Source organism: Rhea pennata, chromosome 4 (assembly GCF_028389875.1).
Source record: "Rhea pennata isolate bPtePen1 chromosome 4, bPtePen1.pri, whole genome shotgun sequence".
Taxonomy (NCBI): domain Eukaryota; kingdom Metazoa; phylum Chordata; class Aves; order Rheiformes; family Rheidae; genus Rhea; species Rhea pennata.
Genome location: NC_084666.1, coordinates 82,395,142 through 82,413,667, shown reverse-complemented (window position 1 = coordinate 82,413,667; position 18,526 = coordinate 82,395,142). Strand labels below are relative to the sequence as shown.

Below are 18,526 nucleotides of genomic sequence, written 5' to 3'. Positions count from 1 at the left end.
CAGGTAGGGAAGTTTAAACAGCAAACTTCCAGCAATCTCCCAAAGCTGCAGTTTCACACAGCATAGGCACTCCTAGGAAGCAAGAACTGCTCCCAAGCTCCCTCCACAGCAAAAAGCTGCTCCTTCTCAACAGCCTGCCATCCCTCCCCTCCACCGCAGCTCTCAAGGACCCCCGAATCTCTTTGCTTTGGCTGCTGAGCTGGAGCAACTCTCTTATCAGGGCATCCCTCAAAAGCCTCACTGAGCCAGAGCCACCTCCCACAGGGAGCTCCCCCGAAAGCTGTTTTTTCAATCAAACAAAGAAGTTGTTTTCTTTAAACAGCAGCAACACAACTTCGGAACAACAGCTCCATGGTTCTGGAATTAAGTTCACCTTTCAAATAGGGAAAACGTAAAGTAACTGGTCACACAGCCAAAACAGAAACTAAAAGCCTCTTAACAGACTCTGCCTGGTCATAATGCCTTTCCAGGGAGTCCGGCTCCTGGCCTTGGCTGCAGCTAACTCTGGGCTTGCACTTGTCCTCTATATCCCTGGGGAGCTCCTGGTCACACCCATATGGCTCCTAGCTCATTTCAGGCACTTGCCGGCACTCCCTGGAGGCTCCTCAACTCCCCTGCCTCCACTGTGCTCCAGTAGTGCCCCAGGGAGGCGCTGAACTGCCTCGGGAGGGGGGGGGGAGGGGAGACTGAGCGAGTGAAATGGGGGAGGCAGGGTGAGACATAGGGAGAACAAGCCCGGCAGATCATACCTGCCTTGGCTGACTTTAGGAAGCTTGCTGTCACACTGCCCCGTTTCCACTAATGAAATAGGCTCCCTGCTCGTGCTCCTTGGGGAAGCTTCATTATGGTGCTCCCTGGCTGCTCTACCCTCTCCTTCTCTGACCTGCTCTTCTACCTCTTTCCCAAAGATCAAGACTCCAGGCAAAAATCAGAGCAATCATGCTCTGAAGCTGAAGGTACTCCCAGCACTTTTTTCCTGTCTCAACCTGACATGGGGCTCCCTAGGGATCCCTGCTCTTTATTGTAACACCAGGAACTCATTTGACTCCAGCAGTGAATACATACTGCCACTTCTCCCCAGCAGAGGCCAGTCTGTCAGCATGCTCCATGTGCTTTGTACTTCCACATTAACGTCCTGCTGACCACCTTCCTCCTAATTAGTGGGCTATGCCACGAAGCCTCTTAAGCCTTTTATACTGATCATTTCTTAAACTCCCAGGAGCTGCGTACAACTTGTAGAAGTACAGAAACCATCCCTGCTAGCCTTCCTTTTCCATGCAGCCTGCTAAACCTCAATAAATTATCATTTCTTATTTTACTGCCATTGAATTCTGCTCTCCCTGCTCGAGGGGTCACAGACCTCTATGGCTTTAGGTAAGCATAGACAAACCACTTGCTCTGCCTGTCCCTCAGCCCTTGGGTGCAACAGTTTCCCTGGGCCCTTGTGACGGCAGGAAGCTGCAATCTGCTTCCCTTTTGGGGCCAACCACACTGACCCTTCCTGCACCTACTGTCTCTCCTCCACAGGGAGGGGAGAGGAAATCTTCCCATGATTTCCAATGACTGCAAATCCCTCTTCCTCAGGAATGGAGGCTCTACCTTTCTGCCCGCTGCTGCCAATGGTAACAGTAGCGTTTCAGAGAGGCGGCTGGCCTCAGCTGCCCAGTGCCTCTTCCCTAGACTGCTGGTATCAGGGAACCCGTGTTTTTTAAGAGTATGTTCAGAAAACACCTGCCACCCCTTGCCTTTGCGCTGGCCAGTAAGGCACCCTTGCAGTCTTGCCTGGAGTTGTACTTTACACCATCTGCTTTACACCATCCCCCCTGCATCCTCCTCCCTCAGTAGCACCATGGTCCAACAACAGCATCACTGAATGTCCTGCAAAACAACCTTCTTGTCTCCACAAGTTTATCCAGAGGAGATAGGCAAAAGAGCTAGTTCTGAGGTCTTTAGTCCTTTTCCCCTCTAGCATTACTATACATTTGGCAGCTTCCTGAGCTACAGGAGTGCTCCTAATTTTCCAGAGAAACTCCTGTTGTAAAGGCCAAATTGGCACAAAGTGTATCTGCTTGGGTGCTGGGTGCCCTGCCTGCAGGCACCAGCCATGACTTGGCATCCTGGATAGGGACAGGAGCACTCCGTCTTCCTGCCTCTCTGGCTTGTCAGGTATGGGCAGCACATGCCAGGTTTGCCATGTCGGGGAGGCACCTCGGCAAGGAACGTCAGACTTGCAGCTGCCTCAGTTCGTCAACTGCTGACAATCTTAAAGGTCTGGCTTTGGGCAAACCACATGCACTGCTTGCGCTCCCTGTACTGGCTGTGCCACTGCCTTTGATGGACAGGAGTACCCCAAAATTCCCAGCAGGCAGCTCCTGCCCCCACCTCTACAGCAGAGCCAAAAGCCCTCCCAATCTTTCCTTGGTAAAATGAGAGGGGCTGAGCTCCTTAGCATCATGCCACCCTGTTTGGAAGTGTTTTCTCTGCTGAAGGAGGAGGAGCCCTCTAGTTCTGGGTTCATTGATCCCCTGCCCAGCAGGAATGTTTGCTTGGGCATGGATAAGCCGCACCTCTGATGACGGTAACACGCATCACTCTCCCTGTTTTGATACGGTATCAGCTCAGTTTATCAGGACATACACAAAACCTGCTTGCTCCAAAACTCTTCCCTTCTGGCCAGCTGTCCCAGCACAGCAGGCAGGGGCTGTGCCTGAGCTGAGCTCACCTCTTATTTCCAGGCATCTTAAGAGCAGCTTTCAAGTCCTTATTTACTTTTTCAGTCTGTGCAGGAAGTCTGAGCTAAAAAAAAAATGTTACCCAGATAGAAGTGTAATTACCCTGGCACGCCTGCATTCCTGCTCCAGGCTCAGGCGGGGGACTGACTCCTCCTTGTCAGTGCAGGCATACTCCAGCCAGGAAGAGGAACTGATCCCTGGAGATCATTGCCACAAACGTGTGCAACTGAAACCTCCCGCCATGCTGAAACAGATATTATCGGATATGTACATCGATCCGGAGCTGCTGGCAGAACTCAGTGAGGAGCAGAAGCAGATCCTCTTTTTCAAAATGAGGCAAGAGCAGATCAGACGGTGGAAGGAAAGAGAAGCTGCCGCCGACAAGGTTTCAGCCAAGAAGCCACCATTGAGAAAAGGTAAGTCTCTGCTGGCCAGCTGCTTCCACCTCAAACGCAGCTTTGACCAAGTCAACTGCTCCCTAGACAGAAGGAGCAAATTGGCCCCAGAGTCATTTCTTCTTCTAGGGACACATTATAGTCATATTTCCAAACCAGAACTAAACCCATCTCCAATGGGGATACTTCTGTACTGGCATCCAGCTTGTTTCACTCTCTGGCCCAGGCTCAGACACACTCTGTCCATCTCCAAACCACTAATTCCCCTTCCTGGTAAGACATGGTTTATCTCCTGGGATATGAGATGCATCTCATAAGTGACTGACTGAGTGGACCCTCTGGATCTGTGTATAGAATAATCATGGATATGAATGCCTATCCTGCAGCGCTAGCAACAAGCCTGCGACATATATGAGCTTGGTGAGTGCCATTACTTAGGCTGAGGCACTGATCTGCTGGGGTTGCCTTTTGGGCCTTTAGACTTGAAATCCCCTTGCCAGGATTACACAGCATCCTGGCTTACAGCTGCCAGGGAGTCCTCTTCCTCCAGCCATATCCCACCTGCTCCGTTTGCAGGTAGCCCAGCCTCACACAGTCCCTGAATAAGGGATTTGAGGAGGGCTGTGGCAAGGAATTAGAGGAAGGCAAGGAAACATTGCCTTTGTGTTTGGAAACACTTCCTTTATTGATAGAGAATGACCCTAGCTCCAGCATTGTGAAATGAAATGGCAGGGGTGGGAGGGGGGAAGAGGGGAGGGATGGAGGGAGGAGGAGGAGGATCTGTGCTCTGTCCCAACTGAGCTTCTAACAAGAGATAGACACAATAGACTACCTACAACTCCCTGACCACAGATACCTATTTGCTTTTTCCTACATAAGGCTGCTTTAGGAAAGGTTCTGCCAGTAGCAAAAGCCAGGAGTGCACAGTATGGGGGATGCAGACCCTGCACAGGGCTGCTGAGCAAACAGCATTAGCGAAAAGGCTCCTTCTCTTCCAGCCAGTGGGAAGTCAGTGAAATGGAAGCTCGGCGCCGACAACGATGTTTGGGTCTGGGTGATGGGCGAGCATCCATCAGATAAATCGTATGCTGCCATCTGTGAAGAGATTCAGGCACAAAGGGCAAAACAGTTAGAGAGCGAGCAAGGCAAGGAGGCCAGGTAAGCACCTCTCATGCAGAGGACTGAGGGTGGACACAGAGGAAGGGACATCTCTAGAGACCCAGGCTGGAGTCTCCGCTGTGGAGGCTGTCCTCGCTGCTCTGGGAATTCTCCTCCTTGTGCTGAAGCAGGTGGACAAGTCTAACCCACACTGGGAACAAGCCTGAGTCCTTTATAAAATCCTGTTTTGCTTTTCTTTGATTTCTGCCTCGGGGTAAGGCAGCATATGGTTATCACTGTCCCACTTTGCTTGCAGTGCAAAGGTACAGGGAAATGTCAGCTCTCTGTGAGTGCATGCAATCCTGGCAGAGACTCAGCCTAGGGCCTGCCCTAGCTGTTCAAGTCTCCTATCATATCTCTGCTGTTTGGCTGCCTCTGAAGATCATAAGAGATGATATGTGTGTTATTGCAGCAGGTGATGTGTTTGGATTGTACCGATTCATCAACAGGTGTCCGTGTACAGCGGGACAACAGTTACTCATAATGAATAACAACTTTAACTATTCCCTCCCCCTGATCTGGAGATACGATAACTGCGTACCTGCACAGCAGTGCTCTGCTCACATGTGATTTTCTCTCAGATGCTTAGGTAGCACAAAGTTACTCCCGTGGATTCCTAAGTCCTGTCTCTCTTGTGTTTCAGAGAGACTGACTCTTCTCTAACATGGTCTCTACATCCACAACCAGGAGTCCTGGGCAGGATGGATGTTCATAGCAACAATAAAAGCTGTGTGGAGGAGCAAAAGGAAGAGGGGATAAAATCAACTGCCACTACAATAGGGAAAAACTCAGAGCCCAGAGAGGTAATTTTCTCCCTTCTTCCTACTCAGAAGTCTTCACTGTGAGAGATGGGGAGTGCAGCAAACCCTGATTGCTAATAAAGGAAAATCAGAAAAAGAACTAGCCAACTGACTGTTAAGGCTTCTTTTTTCTCTAGTCATTGAAGAAGCTGTTAAATCCTTCCTTAGGACTGGGGTGGTCTGTGTGCTATTCCCAGCTGTACTCTGTACCAATGGACAAGTTGCCCTGAATTTCTTTGCGTCCATTCTCCATGGGTAAAGTGAGGATTACAGTACTTTCTCTCCTGTTCTCTGGCTGGTTTGGGCTGATTTTCAGGCAAGACCAGGGAGGCTCTCCAACCAGTATCTCTGCACATGCAAGGCCACATCCCTCAAACAGATCATCTTCTTCTATAAAAGATCAGAAGAAGGCAATACTACAAACAGATAATTAAAGAATTAGAAGATAGTTTATGACCTTGACAGGATGAGACAGCTCCAAATGCAGCTGACTAGAGTGCCTGCTTTGCTGTTTCATTACAGAAAGGTTTTTCTCTGGTAATAAATAAATTTATACTTTTTAAATGGCTAGAAAAAGCCACTTAGAGAACCAACTGAGAAAAAGACACAAGTTGAATTATCTACCAGTATAACCAAAGTGGAATAGGAATATCCTACCAATTTAATGGGAAAAGTCCAGTCTCATTCAGTGGGGTTTTAATTCAATGTTTTGCTGCTAACTTGTATGGTTGATTATTATTTCATTATACAGCTGTTCCATATTTCAGTATAAAAACAAGGTAATTGAAGGCTGAATTTTGGCAAAGTATTTCTCCCACTGATTTCAAACACTGAAAGGAACTTAGGTATTGTGTGCTGCTGGCTCCTTTATCAGGAGTCTCTGAATCACATTAGGTTTTTCTTAGCATTGTTTGCTGGAGCTGAGCAACTATGTGAGAAATTTTTTTGTTGTTCTTTTTAAAGGAAGTTGTTAGTCACAGCTGGAGAGAAAACAGCTTTTAAAAAACAATCTCCCCCGTGACCACTACCAAAAAACTCTAAACTCCTTCAGGGCTTGCAAAAGGAAAGAACAGGTCTGCCTTTGTGTCTTTCTTCCTGTCATGATATTTTTAGTCATTTTCCCAAGTTTCTGAGGCTTCTGCTACTGAAAGGAGGGATCCAGGCTGAAGACCTCTGCGCCTGGGAGAGAGTGAATTTCTCTGACCACCCCTGTTGCAGCAGTTTCTCTGAGACCTAGTTACCATTTAACTGTACCTGAGAGAACAGAGCATTCTGTGTTTTCTGCTGCAGTGGATGTGGATTTGAGCTAAGAAAAAAAGCCAGTTTACTCACATTTTAAGCTCCTAGTTCTCTGTCAAGGAGAGGGAAGTTGGAAACTCATGTTAATATTAAATATTAGCCAAATAGATTATGACAATTACAACAAAGCCTGTCCTTGGTAAGCAGTGTAGTACAGTTAACACATTACTCATTGCACTGTGGGAGGCAGTTTGGGTCAAATGCGGAGGTCAGTGTGTGTTTGTTCAAAGATAAGTCTAACTGTGTTTTTCTTAAAAGGCAAGTCTCTGCTACCGGCTTCTGCCAGTGTAGCTAGACTGGTTTGCAGGGAAGAGGAAACAGGAGAAAAACAGCTATTTGGGTCAGTCCCGCAAGTCGTGGTTTGCAACACCCAGCCAAAGCAGCAAATGAGCATAGGCAGGTAAAACACTACATGGCAGGTGTGGCAGGGCTTGCTTTATAAGGAGGGAAGGATAGGAGATTGTCTGCTCCCTAGCATCACTTGGGTATGTCACCTGGCAAATCCAGGTAGACTTAGGGTTCCTTTCTCAATGCTCCTTTTCTCTGCCCAGAGGGAAGCCAGGGATGTTCACCAGATGCTGGCAGACTGCCATGTGAGGAAGTGTGGCTTCCAACAGCAGGTAAGCAGTAATCTAGGATGCTCCTAACACATCAGGTCAGGGCCAGACATTATTCTGGAAGCCCATCAGCCTCACAGCCTCATCTCACTTGAATGGGTCCTCATCTCTTGGACCAGTTGTATCCAGTGTTGCCATGCTCCGATGTATGGTTTCACGATTTGGAGATGATACAGAACTGACCAGTGCAGCAGACTGGGGACTGGCAAAGGGAGCTGATCCTGATATTTCTAGTGGGCTGGTTTCCCCTACTTCCCCTGTTGTAACCTGCAGTAAAGAAAGACGGTTTGTGATGAAGAAATCAGAGATTCACACTACAGAATGGAGTTCCCAGTACATAAAGACTAGCTAAGAAACAGGACTAAAACTAGGTTGCAGCAAAGCATTGAACATACTGTTTCTTTCATAGACTAAGGAAGCCCAGAAGAGAAATTCAGGAGACGAGACAACAGCCTCCCAGAACACCATACCACAGAGAGGTACAAGTTCAGAGATCCAGAGCATGCTGCAGAAAACTGATGAGACTGAGCCTGAATGGCAGGAATCCTGTAAGATCTTTGGACAACCTTTTCTTCTGGGGCTCCAGTAATCCTAGGGCTCTACAGGGTCATCTCAATCATTCTTCTGCAAAACTAGAACCAAATATACACAGTGAGTGGAGAGTATTGCCAAGAAAAACAATGCTGCATTATCAGAATACAACACGGAGACTAGAGCTGGGTTAGGAAATCGAAGTTTTATCCTATGGAAAACATCACTATTTTTAACTATTTACCATTTTTTGGTCTTGTTTATATTTTGATTTAGCTGATTTTTTAAAAATTAAAATAATAGTTTTAAAAATTAACAGCAACACCAAGCACAATGAGTCCTGCTGGCATGCTGCTGCACTCAGATACTGTATTAAAATAATTAACAAATAAGAATCACTTGAGTGTAGCCAGAATAACTCATTTTAAACTAGAAGCTAGCCTTTAGTAGGACTTTGTAGTAACTACTGTTCATGTAGATAGGTATCATGTATGACGAGGACTAACCAAAAAATGCAATTACAAAAGCAGTTAAATCATGGCAAATTCACTGAGTGAACGGGTTCTTTTTATGAAGCCTCTCTGGGTTCCCAAAAGAGTGGAGAGGACTTTTGCTGCTCAGTAAAACTGAGTTCTGTACAGAGAATCCGCAGAAAGCCAGGGTAAAACTCCTTTCCACAGGACACTGCTTCCTTGTGAGGAAGTATTCTGCTCTTTGGAAATAATATGAAAAAGACGCTGCAAGAAATATGAACAAGAGGCCACTCCAAACTTCTCTGCTTTCCACTTCTGCAGCAAGGCACAACCCTCTCATACAAGCAAAACTCTGTCCAGGCAGAGCCCTGCTGCACACTTGATGCCTCCCCAGCCTAGCAGAAACCATAGGGGACCTTGTGGAACCTGAATCACTGCTGGCCATTCCGACACTGGAAAAACAAATGTAGCAGAAAAACCTCTGTGGGGCAGTCAAAGGCTTCAGTGCCTGGGCTCTGAGCAGGGTTTTACTGTTCTCTCTGTGACTCTCTCACTTCAGTCCACAGTCTGAGACGGGAAATATTTTCAGTGATGTAACTTGTTCATCATTTTTTAGGCAACCGATGAAATGACTTTATGAGAAAATACAGCTTAACTCAACTTTCAGAGAGGCAGTTCCGATATTGCCTGCTCTTCCCTAAATACGACGTTTGCAGTTTTTCCTCCCTTAACTATGAAGCAAGAGTGGACTTTCACTAAGAAATTTCTGGTGTAATGAATCCAGTAGATAGAAAAGAACATAGCAGACAGTATGAGACTTGCAGTAATATCCATCACTGCTGCCAAAAACTTTCTGAAATCTCTACTTAAGTTACCGTGCTGGCTACATTTCCTTCTAGAATCTCCCATAGAAACCAGTACTTTGATACTTTTTTTTTTAAAAAAAAAAAGGTGATTTTTTAAAAAATAGCATAATCTAAAAAGACATTTTTACTTGATTCCTTTTTCTAGAGTCTTGCTGTCCAGCTTCCACAGAGGCTGAGACAAAAGGTCATAAGCTTGGCACATAAAAAATACTGAGAAATACCCTCACACTTTGCTTGCCTTTGTTTCTACCCAGACTTGGGTTCTGCTCCTTCCATTCCCCCCTCCTGGGAAGAAATAATATTGAAGGAAAACTGAATTCATTTCTTTTCTAGTTCCTCCCTTGCTGCTCAGTAGATAGCAATGCTGTACTACAGACTGCTTTCATTTCAGGCCAGGGTGATTTTTCCTAATAAAAATATCTGAGGTTGATTACAAGAGGAAGGAAAGAACTGGCCTAACTGGCAGACTGTAGAACTGGTAATTCCTACAGACTCCAGGATGAGCTACTACAGACTTATCAACCTGGATATTTAAGACAGCTTTTAATCAATTAAAAATATACCTAACCAAGTTTTTCATTTTCCATCACAGTTTCAGCACTGCTTCTTTCTCCTCTTCAAACACCACCAGCCTGTTCAAATCTTTCTGAGGATCTGAGGTCATTTCAGCATCTTCTGTTGACATGTGGCTTGCCCTCTGGCTCCTCACTGGCCATACAGGACTACAGGAAGAAGCAGCACATTTGTTGATTTATTGTTGCAGCTTTTCTGATATTGTTTCCCCACATGCAGCTTAAGAGCTCTCCCTCTTGTAGTCTCTGCCAGAACTACAGACTGGGGAAATTTTATCTATGTTGATGTACAAATTAAACTGAAAAGCAGAAGGTCCTTTATCCTCCCAGTTCTCCTTATACCTGTCCTCTCCAGCCTTGAGCCAGCAAGAGATCTTTGTACCACCCATAATTAAGCAAGGATTTTAAGCTGACAACGTCATTAAGCGGTAGTTGTGTTTCCTTCCGAGAGGCTGCAGGTCAGCAGGGGATGTACTGAAAACAGTTCCTTACCTGATTTAGTAACAGAGTGTGTTCCTTCCTCTTTGGATCTCTGCTCACATGAAAGGCACTACAGAAATCCGTGTCCAAAACCAGGAGTCAGCAAGCAAAACAAAAACAAGCAGTGTCCAGGTACCCAGGGACCTAGTGCCCAGAAAGCATCCAGGTTTCTGTCTCCTTAGAATAAAAAAAATAGGGCTCTGTTGAATAGCAGATACCCAAAGGTGATAGGAGACAGATGGCAATTGTTCTCACAAATGAGCACATACCTTTCATTGGTTGGCCCAAGCAGCTGAGCCACTACAGGCATCTGAGGAGGATAAATGGCTTCCGGTTTAGGTAACCTCAAGTGCTTCCCTGAGAACAAAGGAGGGGGTATATCTTGGACCCAAGACAACTCTCTCTCTTCCCCCAGTAACCCTCTCTGGCACTGAGAAAACCTAAACCCTATGAAACAAGTTATTTCTCCACTTCAGCAAGCAGGGAGATGGCCGAGAGGCAGCAAGCTTAAAACCCGCCTGCTTGTTTGCTCCTTTGCGAAAAGGAATAAAAAGGACTCTTTTTTTTGTTCCAGTGCGGAAATCCAAGGCAGCAGATGAGAAGAGACGTTCGCTTGCACAGCATGCCAGGGATGACTACAGGAGGCTTTCGCTGCAAGGCATCCGCAGAGGGAAGCAGGCAGACATTTCCAAGAGTGCTATAGGAGGAGATCGGCGACCACTCCAATACCCGCCTCTCCCACCCAAGCCTAAACTTCTAACTCCTGTGATAGCAAATGGAAGAGTGATTAGGTAAGGAAATCATGCACACTGTTGAGAGGAGGTGAGGGGAGAAGTGCAGAGATTCTTCTGCTGTGGCAAGGGCTGGCTGAGATCAGAAATGTTTGCCCTTCTCACACAGAGAAGACAGCCTGTGGGGAAGAATACAGAGCCTAGATGATGTTCCAGGGTGGGATGTGAAGGCCATGGCAGGGCCGTTCACTACAGTGATGAAGGGTAATTTGCTGGCCTCCTGCAGGTATCTCTGTCAGACTGGGATTCTTACCAACATTATTGTTCACTAGAATAAGCCTGCTCACCAGAAACCCTGTTTCAGTGAAGTCCACACAGTTCTGGTGGGTCTTCCAGTGCTTTCCAGCAACTCCAGTGCACCCTACTCACCTGAGCTCCTCAAACTAGGCTTAGCTTCTGTCACATCACAACATGTAGGGAGAGATGCTGGCTTACTGTAAAGGGATTTAGCTAACTGAAGATACTGGAAATCCAGGCTTGCACTATCAAAAACAAAGATGATGGCATATCAGCTGAATGCCAGTGTCTCTGCCATGGCATTAGAACTGCACTGTGTGTTTTGGCCCATCTGGAGTTAGGAGCAAAAATTACACCAGATCCTGGGAGCAGCTAATCTGCATGTCCTCAGGCTCATGGCCTCAGTCTGCAATTCCTGTCTTCTCTCTCCTTTGGTTCTGCTCTTTTTGATAACACCTCCTTCCAAAACGCCTAGATGCACTGTGGCACTGAGTTTTTAGAGTTTCAAGTTACTTTTCTAGACAAATTCAAGTTTTCTTTCCTGCTTTGTGTGAAGAGAAAAACATTTCCTCACCAAACTTAGTGACACGTTTATTTAGTATAATATCCTAAGCCTAGAGTATACACATCCTCTTTCCTAGCTGAAAGCAATGTAACGTAGATGACAACCCACTATAAGGCTGTTTCCAATACACTTAACAAAAGATAAGTCCAGTCATGGACTAAAAAGCTGCTGTTCGAAGCTGATGCATAAACCACAGTCTTTTTTTCATAGGAAAAAGGGAATTCAGAGGACAGTCTCCAATTCTACTGAAGAAAGCATCATCAAGTGGTTCAAGGAAGAGCAGTTCCCTCTCCGAGCTGGCTATCAGAAAACCACAGACACAATAGCACCTTGGTTCCACGGTGAGTCCTGAGCATTTCTGCCCTGACCCAACCCTTCAGGGATTTGTCCTTTCTCCTAACAGGCTAGCAGCTCAAAGCTGGGCCCAGGAGCTTTTCCAAGGTGGCTAACTCCTAACCACGAATGTCATTTAAATTCCTCTAGCATTATGACAATGATCTCCACTCTGTATAGCATTGCTATGCTGGAGCCAGACACCCTGCAGTGCTGTTATCTTTCACTTGCAACACAGAACCTGTCCTTTCGTTCAGTAAAACTGTCCATTCAGTAAAAGAACCTGCACCTGTGTGCTCATCTGATGTGCTTTCTGATTATCCCTACTTTCTCGCAGCCTTTCAATGTTTCAGTAAGGTTTTCTAGTTGCTCTTGCAAGTGAACATACATAGCAATTCACTCTTTCATCACTTCTCACAGAAGCCATGAAGCACTGCTCACTCTGCTCGCCTTTACTAGGGTGACAGAGAAGGTAATATATCTCCTCTATAACCCCAGCTGTTAGATGCTGGAGGAGGACATCTGCTACCCAAGGGCTAAGAACAATCTCCTATAAAAGCAATCATAAATCTGACAAGGGCTCAAAACTGTTTTAAAGAATGGAAAGAAAGGTCTTCTGCTTATCTTGTTCCATAAAAATGTAATTGTACCAAGAAAAAGACAAAGAAGTAAAGGAAGCAAGAGAACAAGAGAATGACTGAAAAGGGGACCAAAATTTTTTCATAAACTTTCCTAAATGCTAGATCCACTCAAACCGTCAATTATAGTTCTGTGCAGCCTCCCTCTGTACTGTGGGCGGCTTCCAAATCCCTCTTTTGGGTGAGTCTGGGGCATCTTTAGCTGTGCACAATAGGACTCTACAAGCAAGATTTAAGAACAGTCTTATTTTTACAATTATTTTTATTGTAAACAATGTCTGGCTTTTAGTCCAAAAGATCTGCTCCAAAGGACCTCAGATGCCCACATTCTCCATCCCTGGATGATGGGGCAGCAAGTCAAAAGGTCTGTGAAGAGTCAGGATTCCTCAAACAGACAGGCGGAGGGAGGGGCAGAGCTGAACTTTTCAGAGCAGATAAGCAGAGGGACAGGGTTCTTGAAGTAGGTAGGAAGAACAAGCAGCAAACACAAGCCAGGACAGTTAGAGGAGGCAGGGAAGGCAAGTGGGGGTACAGCTCCAACAATCCTATAGTAGTTCCACAATGACAATTCTCATGATGACAATTTGCTCTCCCCGAAAATTGAAGATCTTGACCTTTTGTAGAACATTTGGGTTTCCAGACAGCTCTTAGCCTTTGTTTTCCTCACCCTGCACTGTGTACTGCACAATGCCAAAGGGTTTTACTTTCTCAGGCTGTGGCAGGTACCTTACGTTGCTTCCTTTTTGGTACCCTTTTTACTTAGCTGCTACTTTTCTTTTTATTCTTCAGTAGTCTTTGGTAGAAAAGAAATAGTAGTCTTTTCCCAGATCTCAAATTTGCACTTCTTCAATGACCAGCAGTTGACTCTCAGTGACTTGTTTACAGTTCTGGGGCCTCTGTTTTCAACCTGTGCATGCATTTCCAAGGCCTCTGCTATTATCCCATGTTTAAAATGTAGAAGAGGCACCTGGTACCAAGCTCCAATTCACAAAGAAGTTCTCATAACCAATTGATAATAAGCCTAACAAACTAGGACTGGAACCTGGAATAGTTACCATAAAGCACAGTTAGCACGAGACCATGCTCTGCTACTAGCAGTGGCAATAATGTTCTTTCTGGGCCACAGGGCAACTAAACATGTAGGGGATGGAAGAGCTATGGATTGCTTTTAGGGTAGTAAACAAAATTTCTTGTGAGAACTGTTCCATCCACTCTTGCACATGTGCTTTTCTCCCTTCAGTTTTGTGTCTTGGTTTTGAACAGGTATCCTAACCTCCAAGAAAGCAGAGGACCTTCTGAGTAAAGCAGTGCCTGGGAGTTTTTTGGTCCGTGTCAGTGAAAAAATCAAAGGCTACGTGCTCTCCTATCAGTCTGTGGAGGGATGTAAACACTTCCTTATTGATGCCTCTCGTGATTCCTACAGCTTCCTTGGAGTGGACCAGCTACAACATTCAACGCTGGCTGACCTTGTTGACTATCACAAGGTGAACCTCTGGCAACACATTCATTAACTATTTGTTTTTGCAGTTGTCTCAGGGCATTTCAAGACAAAAATTCAGTCGTCATCACATAGGTGGCTAAAGCCATTTTAGCCACCATTCGGTATCCTATGTGCTGCTCCAGAATGGTGTGGCTCTCTCTATAAGAAGTCCCACATTTTATATGCCTGCCATATGGGGATGTCTTGGACAACCTAAGGCATCTGAAATAATTCAGATGTCATAATTCAAATGTCTTGGAACCTGAATCGCTCCATCACTCTCCCTGAAGTGTGCAGAACACCTTGCACATGGGGCTCAAGTTACTACATGCTATTTAATATAAATGCTGATACGGTGATAGGTGGCAGAGTTACTCAGACTACGTCCTGGTATCTCTCTGTTGTCGGATGTCACAGCAAACTCTGTAAACAGAAAATATCGCCTGTCTCCAGCTTCAGAATGAAAGAGAATAGGTATCTTTATAATCTCAAAACAGGGAAGACATGATTTTGAATAAGCAATATAGCAAGCAATGGAAGGCAAAGAAGGCTTTTACTCTTGTAACAGAAGAGTACACTAGCACTGAGCACAGTTGCATAGGCTCAAGGAGAGCCAGATGGAAGATGAATTTGTTCAGTGTAAGAACTGCCCAAGGACAGGAAAATCATTTTGTCTAAAAGGACCATTAAACTGTGTTTCTTTCAAATAAATGCCTAGCATAATACAGATGTGGCTAAACTAAACTGGACACGAGGAAAATATTATCTGTGGTCATCTGCTAGACAAACAGCACAATGTGGAGCGCTATCCAGGCTACTTAACCTTGCTCCTTGTGTCTGTTTCACAGTCTAGACTGAATTCTTGAAAGCAAGAGCTAGATGGCTATTGATATCAGAGCCAGACAGTTTAAAGTCAGGTTGGATACATCTATATTAAAGATAGAATTACACCCACAGTCTACACAGAATCCTACAGGTCCCACTGCACTAAAGCAGATGTTCATTTGGGAAAAGTGGGTTCAACTGCTGGTTCTGCTTTGTCACTCAGTGGATGATCATGAGAGAAAGCAAGCTCCCACCAAATATCTAATATGTGGGTCAAGATCAAGAGTTGGAAGCAGAGACTGTTCTTCCAGGAAGCTCCTGTGTTTGAACAAAGCGCATATGAGAGGAGGGCACATATTCATTCTAGGATCTACCTTTTTCATTCTCACAAACACAGCCAGATGCATGGCACTCATGCACCTCCACCTGCACTAGCACAACAGCATACCAAGCTTGCAGTCTTACTTATTTGCATGCTGCATAGTGCTCGCTCCACCACTTTGCAGATGGGGCTGCATTTCACACTGCAGAAGCTGAGGTTGCCTACAAAATAAACACAGCTCTTTCCAAGAACTGCCAGAATTCTGCTCTGGGTTATTTCACAAAGCACAGACACTGTTTTATGAAGGCAGAGGTGAGCCCTGAGCATCTTTCCCCTGAATTCCCTGGGCTCTGAGCTGTATCACACAGTGAGATGAACAGGTCCACATGCTAACAGCAGCAGGAGACTGCTGCCTACTCCAGGGATTTTGTGATAGACCTGGTGCACAGTAGCCTGTTTTGAAGGGTGGCATTTTAACTGTATTCTCTGTCAACAGGAGGAGCCCATCACTTCTTTGGGGAAGGAGCTGCTGCTTTACCCATGTGGCCAAGAGGACCAAGAACCAGATTACCTCGCTCTCTTTGAATGAACCTCTCAGTCTCGCTATGCAACTCTGAGCCTATTTTCATTAAGACTGTACTTGGAAACACAGCTGTGGATGCTTACCTGAAACTGTCACCTTAAGTGCCTCTATTTTAAATCCTTCATAACAGAGCAGTGGGAGGATAAGTACTGTTGTGGGCTTGTTGTATCAATTGAGTCAAAGGATGCAGCAGCCCAGTAAGCTACAAAACACCTAGATGTAACGCATACATTGGAGTGAATTAGAGGACAGAGTAATCAGTTGCACAGAGAGATACTGCTATGTGTTTTCTGAGTTTTTTACAGGACTCTGGGGAATATCTGCGTTCAAGTTGCCTCTTGCTCTTGTTGTGTGCCATCTGGGAAAGAGACCAGTATCTACAGCTGAATGAAATCATACCTTCCGGAAGGCACAAAACAAGTTGGAGAGATGAATCAGTCTTGATAGTAAGTTGTATAATGTGAGGCTTAATCCTATAAGATGCTATGCCCTTGGAATCAGGGATGTTCTGCAAAACTCCCAAACAAATCCTTAGTACCTCTAGGTGAAACCTCCTTGTGAAGGGGAATTTTCATGAAACATGCATTTTTTAAAAAACTCCTTTAGTCTCTGAATATAGATACTTACTCGTTCAACCTGTGTCTAAATCCCACATCGACCTTTCTGCACAGAGATTAACATTTTGAAAAAGAAGGAAGGAAGGGATACAGGAATTTGTTTGAAAAGGTTTTAACATATGTACAGAGTATAAGCAATGTAAGAAGCAGTGCCTCTATCAGTATTAGTATAGCTTACAGAGAAGTGTTTGCTAGTAAAGAATGCTGTTTTACAGAATGGAGCTATTATTGCAAATTTTGTCCAAACTAATGGGTGTGAATTTAACACAGAAGTTTTTCTTTCAATGTAATATTCTCCCTTCATATCTGCTCTATTGCTCTTTAAATACACAATTGAAGATATAGGATATTGAGGAAGAAGCTGGACACAATCACATAACAAACACATCAAACTCAGATTCCCTGAGTTGCTGCATGTAACAAGCTATATGACTGAGGATTGTTTTTCAAGTCCACTAACATCATCTGTTAGAGATGTAATCCTCAAAGTGAGCCAAAGTCAGCCCTTCTTCAGTTGTTTATTCCTTTTTTTTCTGTGGAATTGGGGTTTCTCTGCTTAACTTCAGGAAGGAGCCAAAAACTTCACTCTTTTTTTCGATAGAGCATCTAAGCCATCCTCTTCGTGATCTGCCAGTTTGAACGTGATGCATCCACCACCACTTGAAATCTCAGTCCTTCTAAGGACTTCCACTTTAGCCTAGAAGAGGCTCTACGGTCAATACAGGACTTACAGGGTATGCTGACCTGCATTCTGCAGGATACAGATTAAAAGAAAATCTTGTGATCACCTAGTCTTAAAATTCACAGCTATGCTAATAGGTTTTTTCCATCCAAAGGAAGGAGGGCAAAATACACACTCCAGTTACAGCAGGTTTAACTTGCTAGAGATAAAGCCTTAATGTAAAGTGAGCTTTTGGGTGTAACAACCCTCTGGCAGGGGAAATGAATTATAGAGCTTCTTGAACACTATGGTATCACATGTATCAAATAGCTATTTTCAAGATAATCAGTATCATCAGCTGGAGGGGGGGCACACTATAGACCATTCAAAGAGAAAAAGAAGCCCTTCTTCCCTCTTACTGAACAGTTCTCTTTTGAAAAATACAGCCAAACTAAAAGGTTGTTCAGAGATCTGCACTACTAGAGAAAAGCTGGCATCTGTTCTCAAGTGAACAGCATCCAATGTGCCAAAGCTATTGTCCTGTTGGAGACAACTCATGCACTGTTTTGTATGTCTATGGCTGGTGAAGACACTTCATGTGACAAAGTCTGCTTTTAAGGGCAGTTTGAGAAGCAGGACTTTAGCTTACAGAAACAAAATGCAGGCTGATCTGGATTAGACACAGCAGAACTCACAGACATTACCAATTTTAGCACTAGGATCTACAGAGGGCCTCCTCAGTGCTTGGACCACTGACCAGCAGACCAGTACCTTCATGTACCTTTCTTATAACTACTTACTTGCAAGTGTTGGCTCAGCAGAGACGAGTGAAAGCCACTGCCAGTATTCACATCTATCCTTTGCATCTGAAGAAATCATGCCTCAGTGTTGAAAGACTCTTAGCTTCAGATAACTGCTCTGAAGAAAGAAATCTAAAGTTTTATACATTTAGATTACCACCCTGACTGCAAAAGGCAGCACACGTGCTAGAACAGGTACCCTTAAGACCAGCTCTGCAACTACTCAGATGTCTGATTACCCTGAAATTCAGTGAAACTAGGATGACTTGAAGGAGTTGGGAATTGGGAATGCTGATTTTACTTGTCTTGAGGAGTTTATCTATAGAACCTTTCTTTCTTCAAACAGTGCTGCGCATGGATTACAAGAACAGCCACTTTTGAACACTGTTTGCTGGAGAAATCACAATACCTATGTGCCTTTAGCCAGAGCATACCACAATCCCACAAAATTAAAGCAAGAGGTTGTCATGGCCTCTGCCCTCACTACAGACATACCTGCAGCTCTGCACAGGCAAGGAGCCTGTCCATCTGTCTCCCTCTCCCTTCAGCCAGGTGCAACATATCTGTTCTCAGCTTCTTCACCTGGGGGCATCCTGTATTCCCTCCCCAACTGCCACCTGAAGTTGCTATTCTGAGAAAGATCACAAGTGGAGTGGGGAGCTGTCTGTGCCTGGAGCAAGGAGGGTAGAGAGCTGCCTCCTAAAAGCTACTGTTCTGTTGGATGCTGTATGCATTTCATCTGTTTCTAGCT

The 18,526-nt window shown here is 45.0% G+C and overlaps 1 protein-coding gene across 1 annotated transcript; it reads left to right on the top strand.

The window, feature by feature from the left end:
* Positions 1–2,903: 2,903 nt before the first annotated feature.
* SH2D4A (SH2 domain containing 4A) lies at positions 2,904–16,575 on the top strand. The gene is made up of 9 exons (XM_062574458.1): positions 2,904–3,148; positions 4,126–4,285; positions 4,929–5,088; positions 6,936–7,004; positions 7,411–7,549; positions 10,498–10,714; positions 11,727–11,857; positions 13,751–13,971; positions 15,611–16,575. Exons 1-9 carry the CDS (start codon positions 2,974–2,976, stop codon positions 15,701–15,703), a joined length of 1,365 nt encoding a protein of 454 aa, XP_062430442.1. The 5' UTR covers positions 2,904–2,973; the 3' UTR covers positions 15,704–16,575.
* Positions 16,576–18,526: the final 1,951 nt, after the last annotated feature.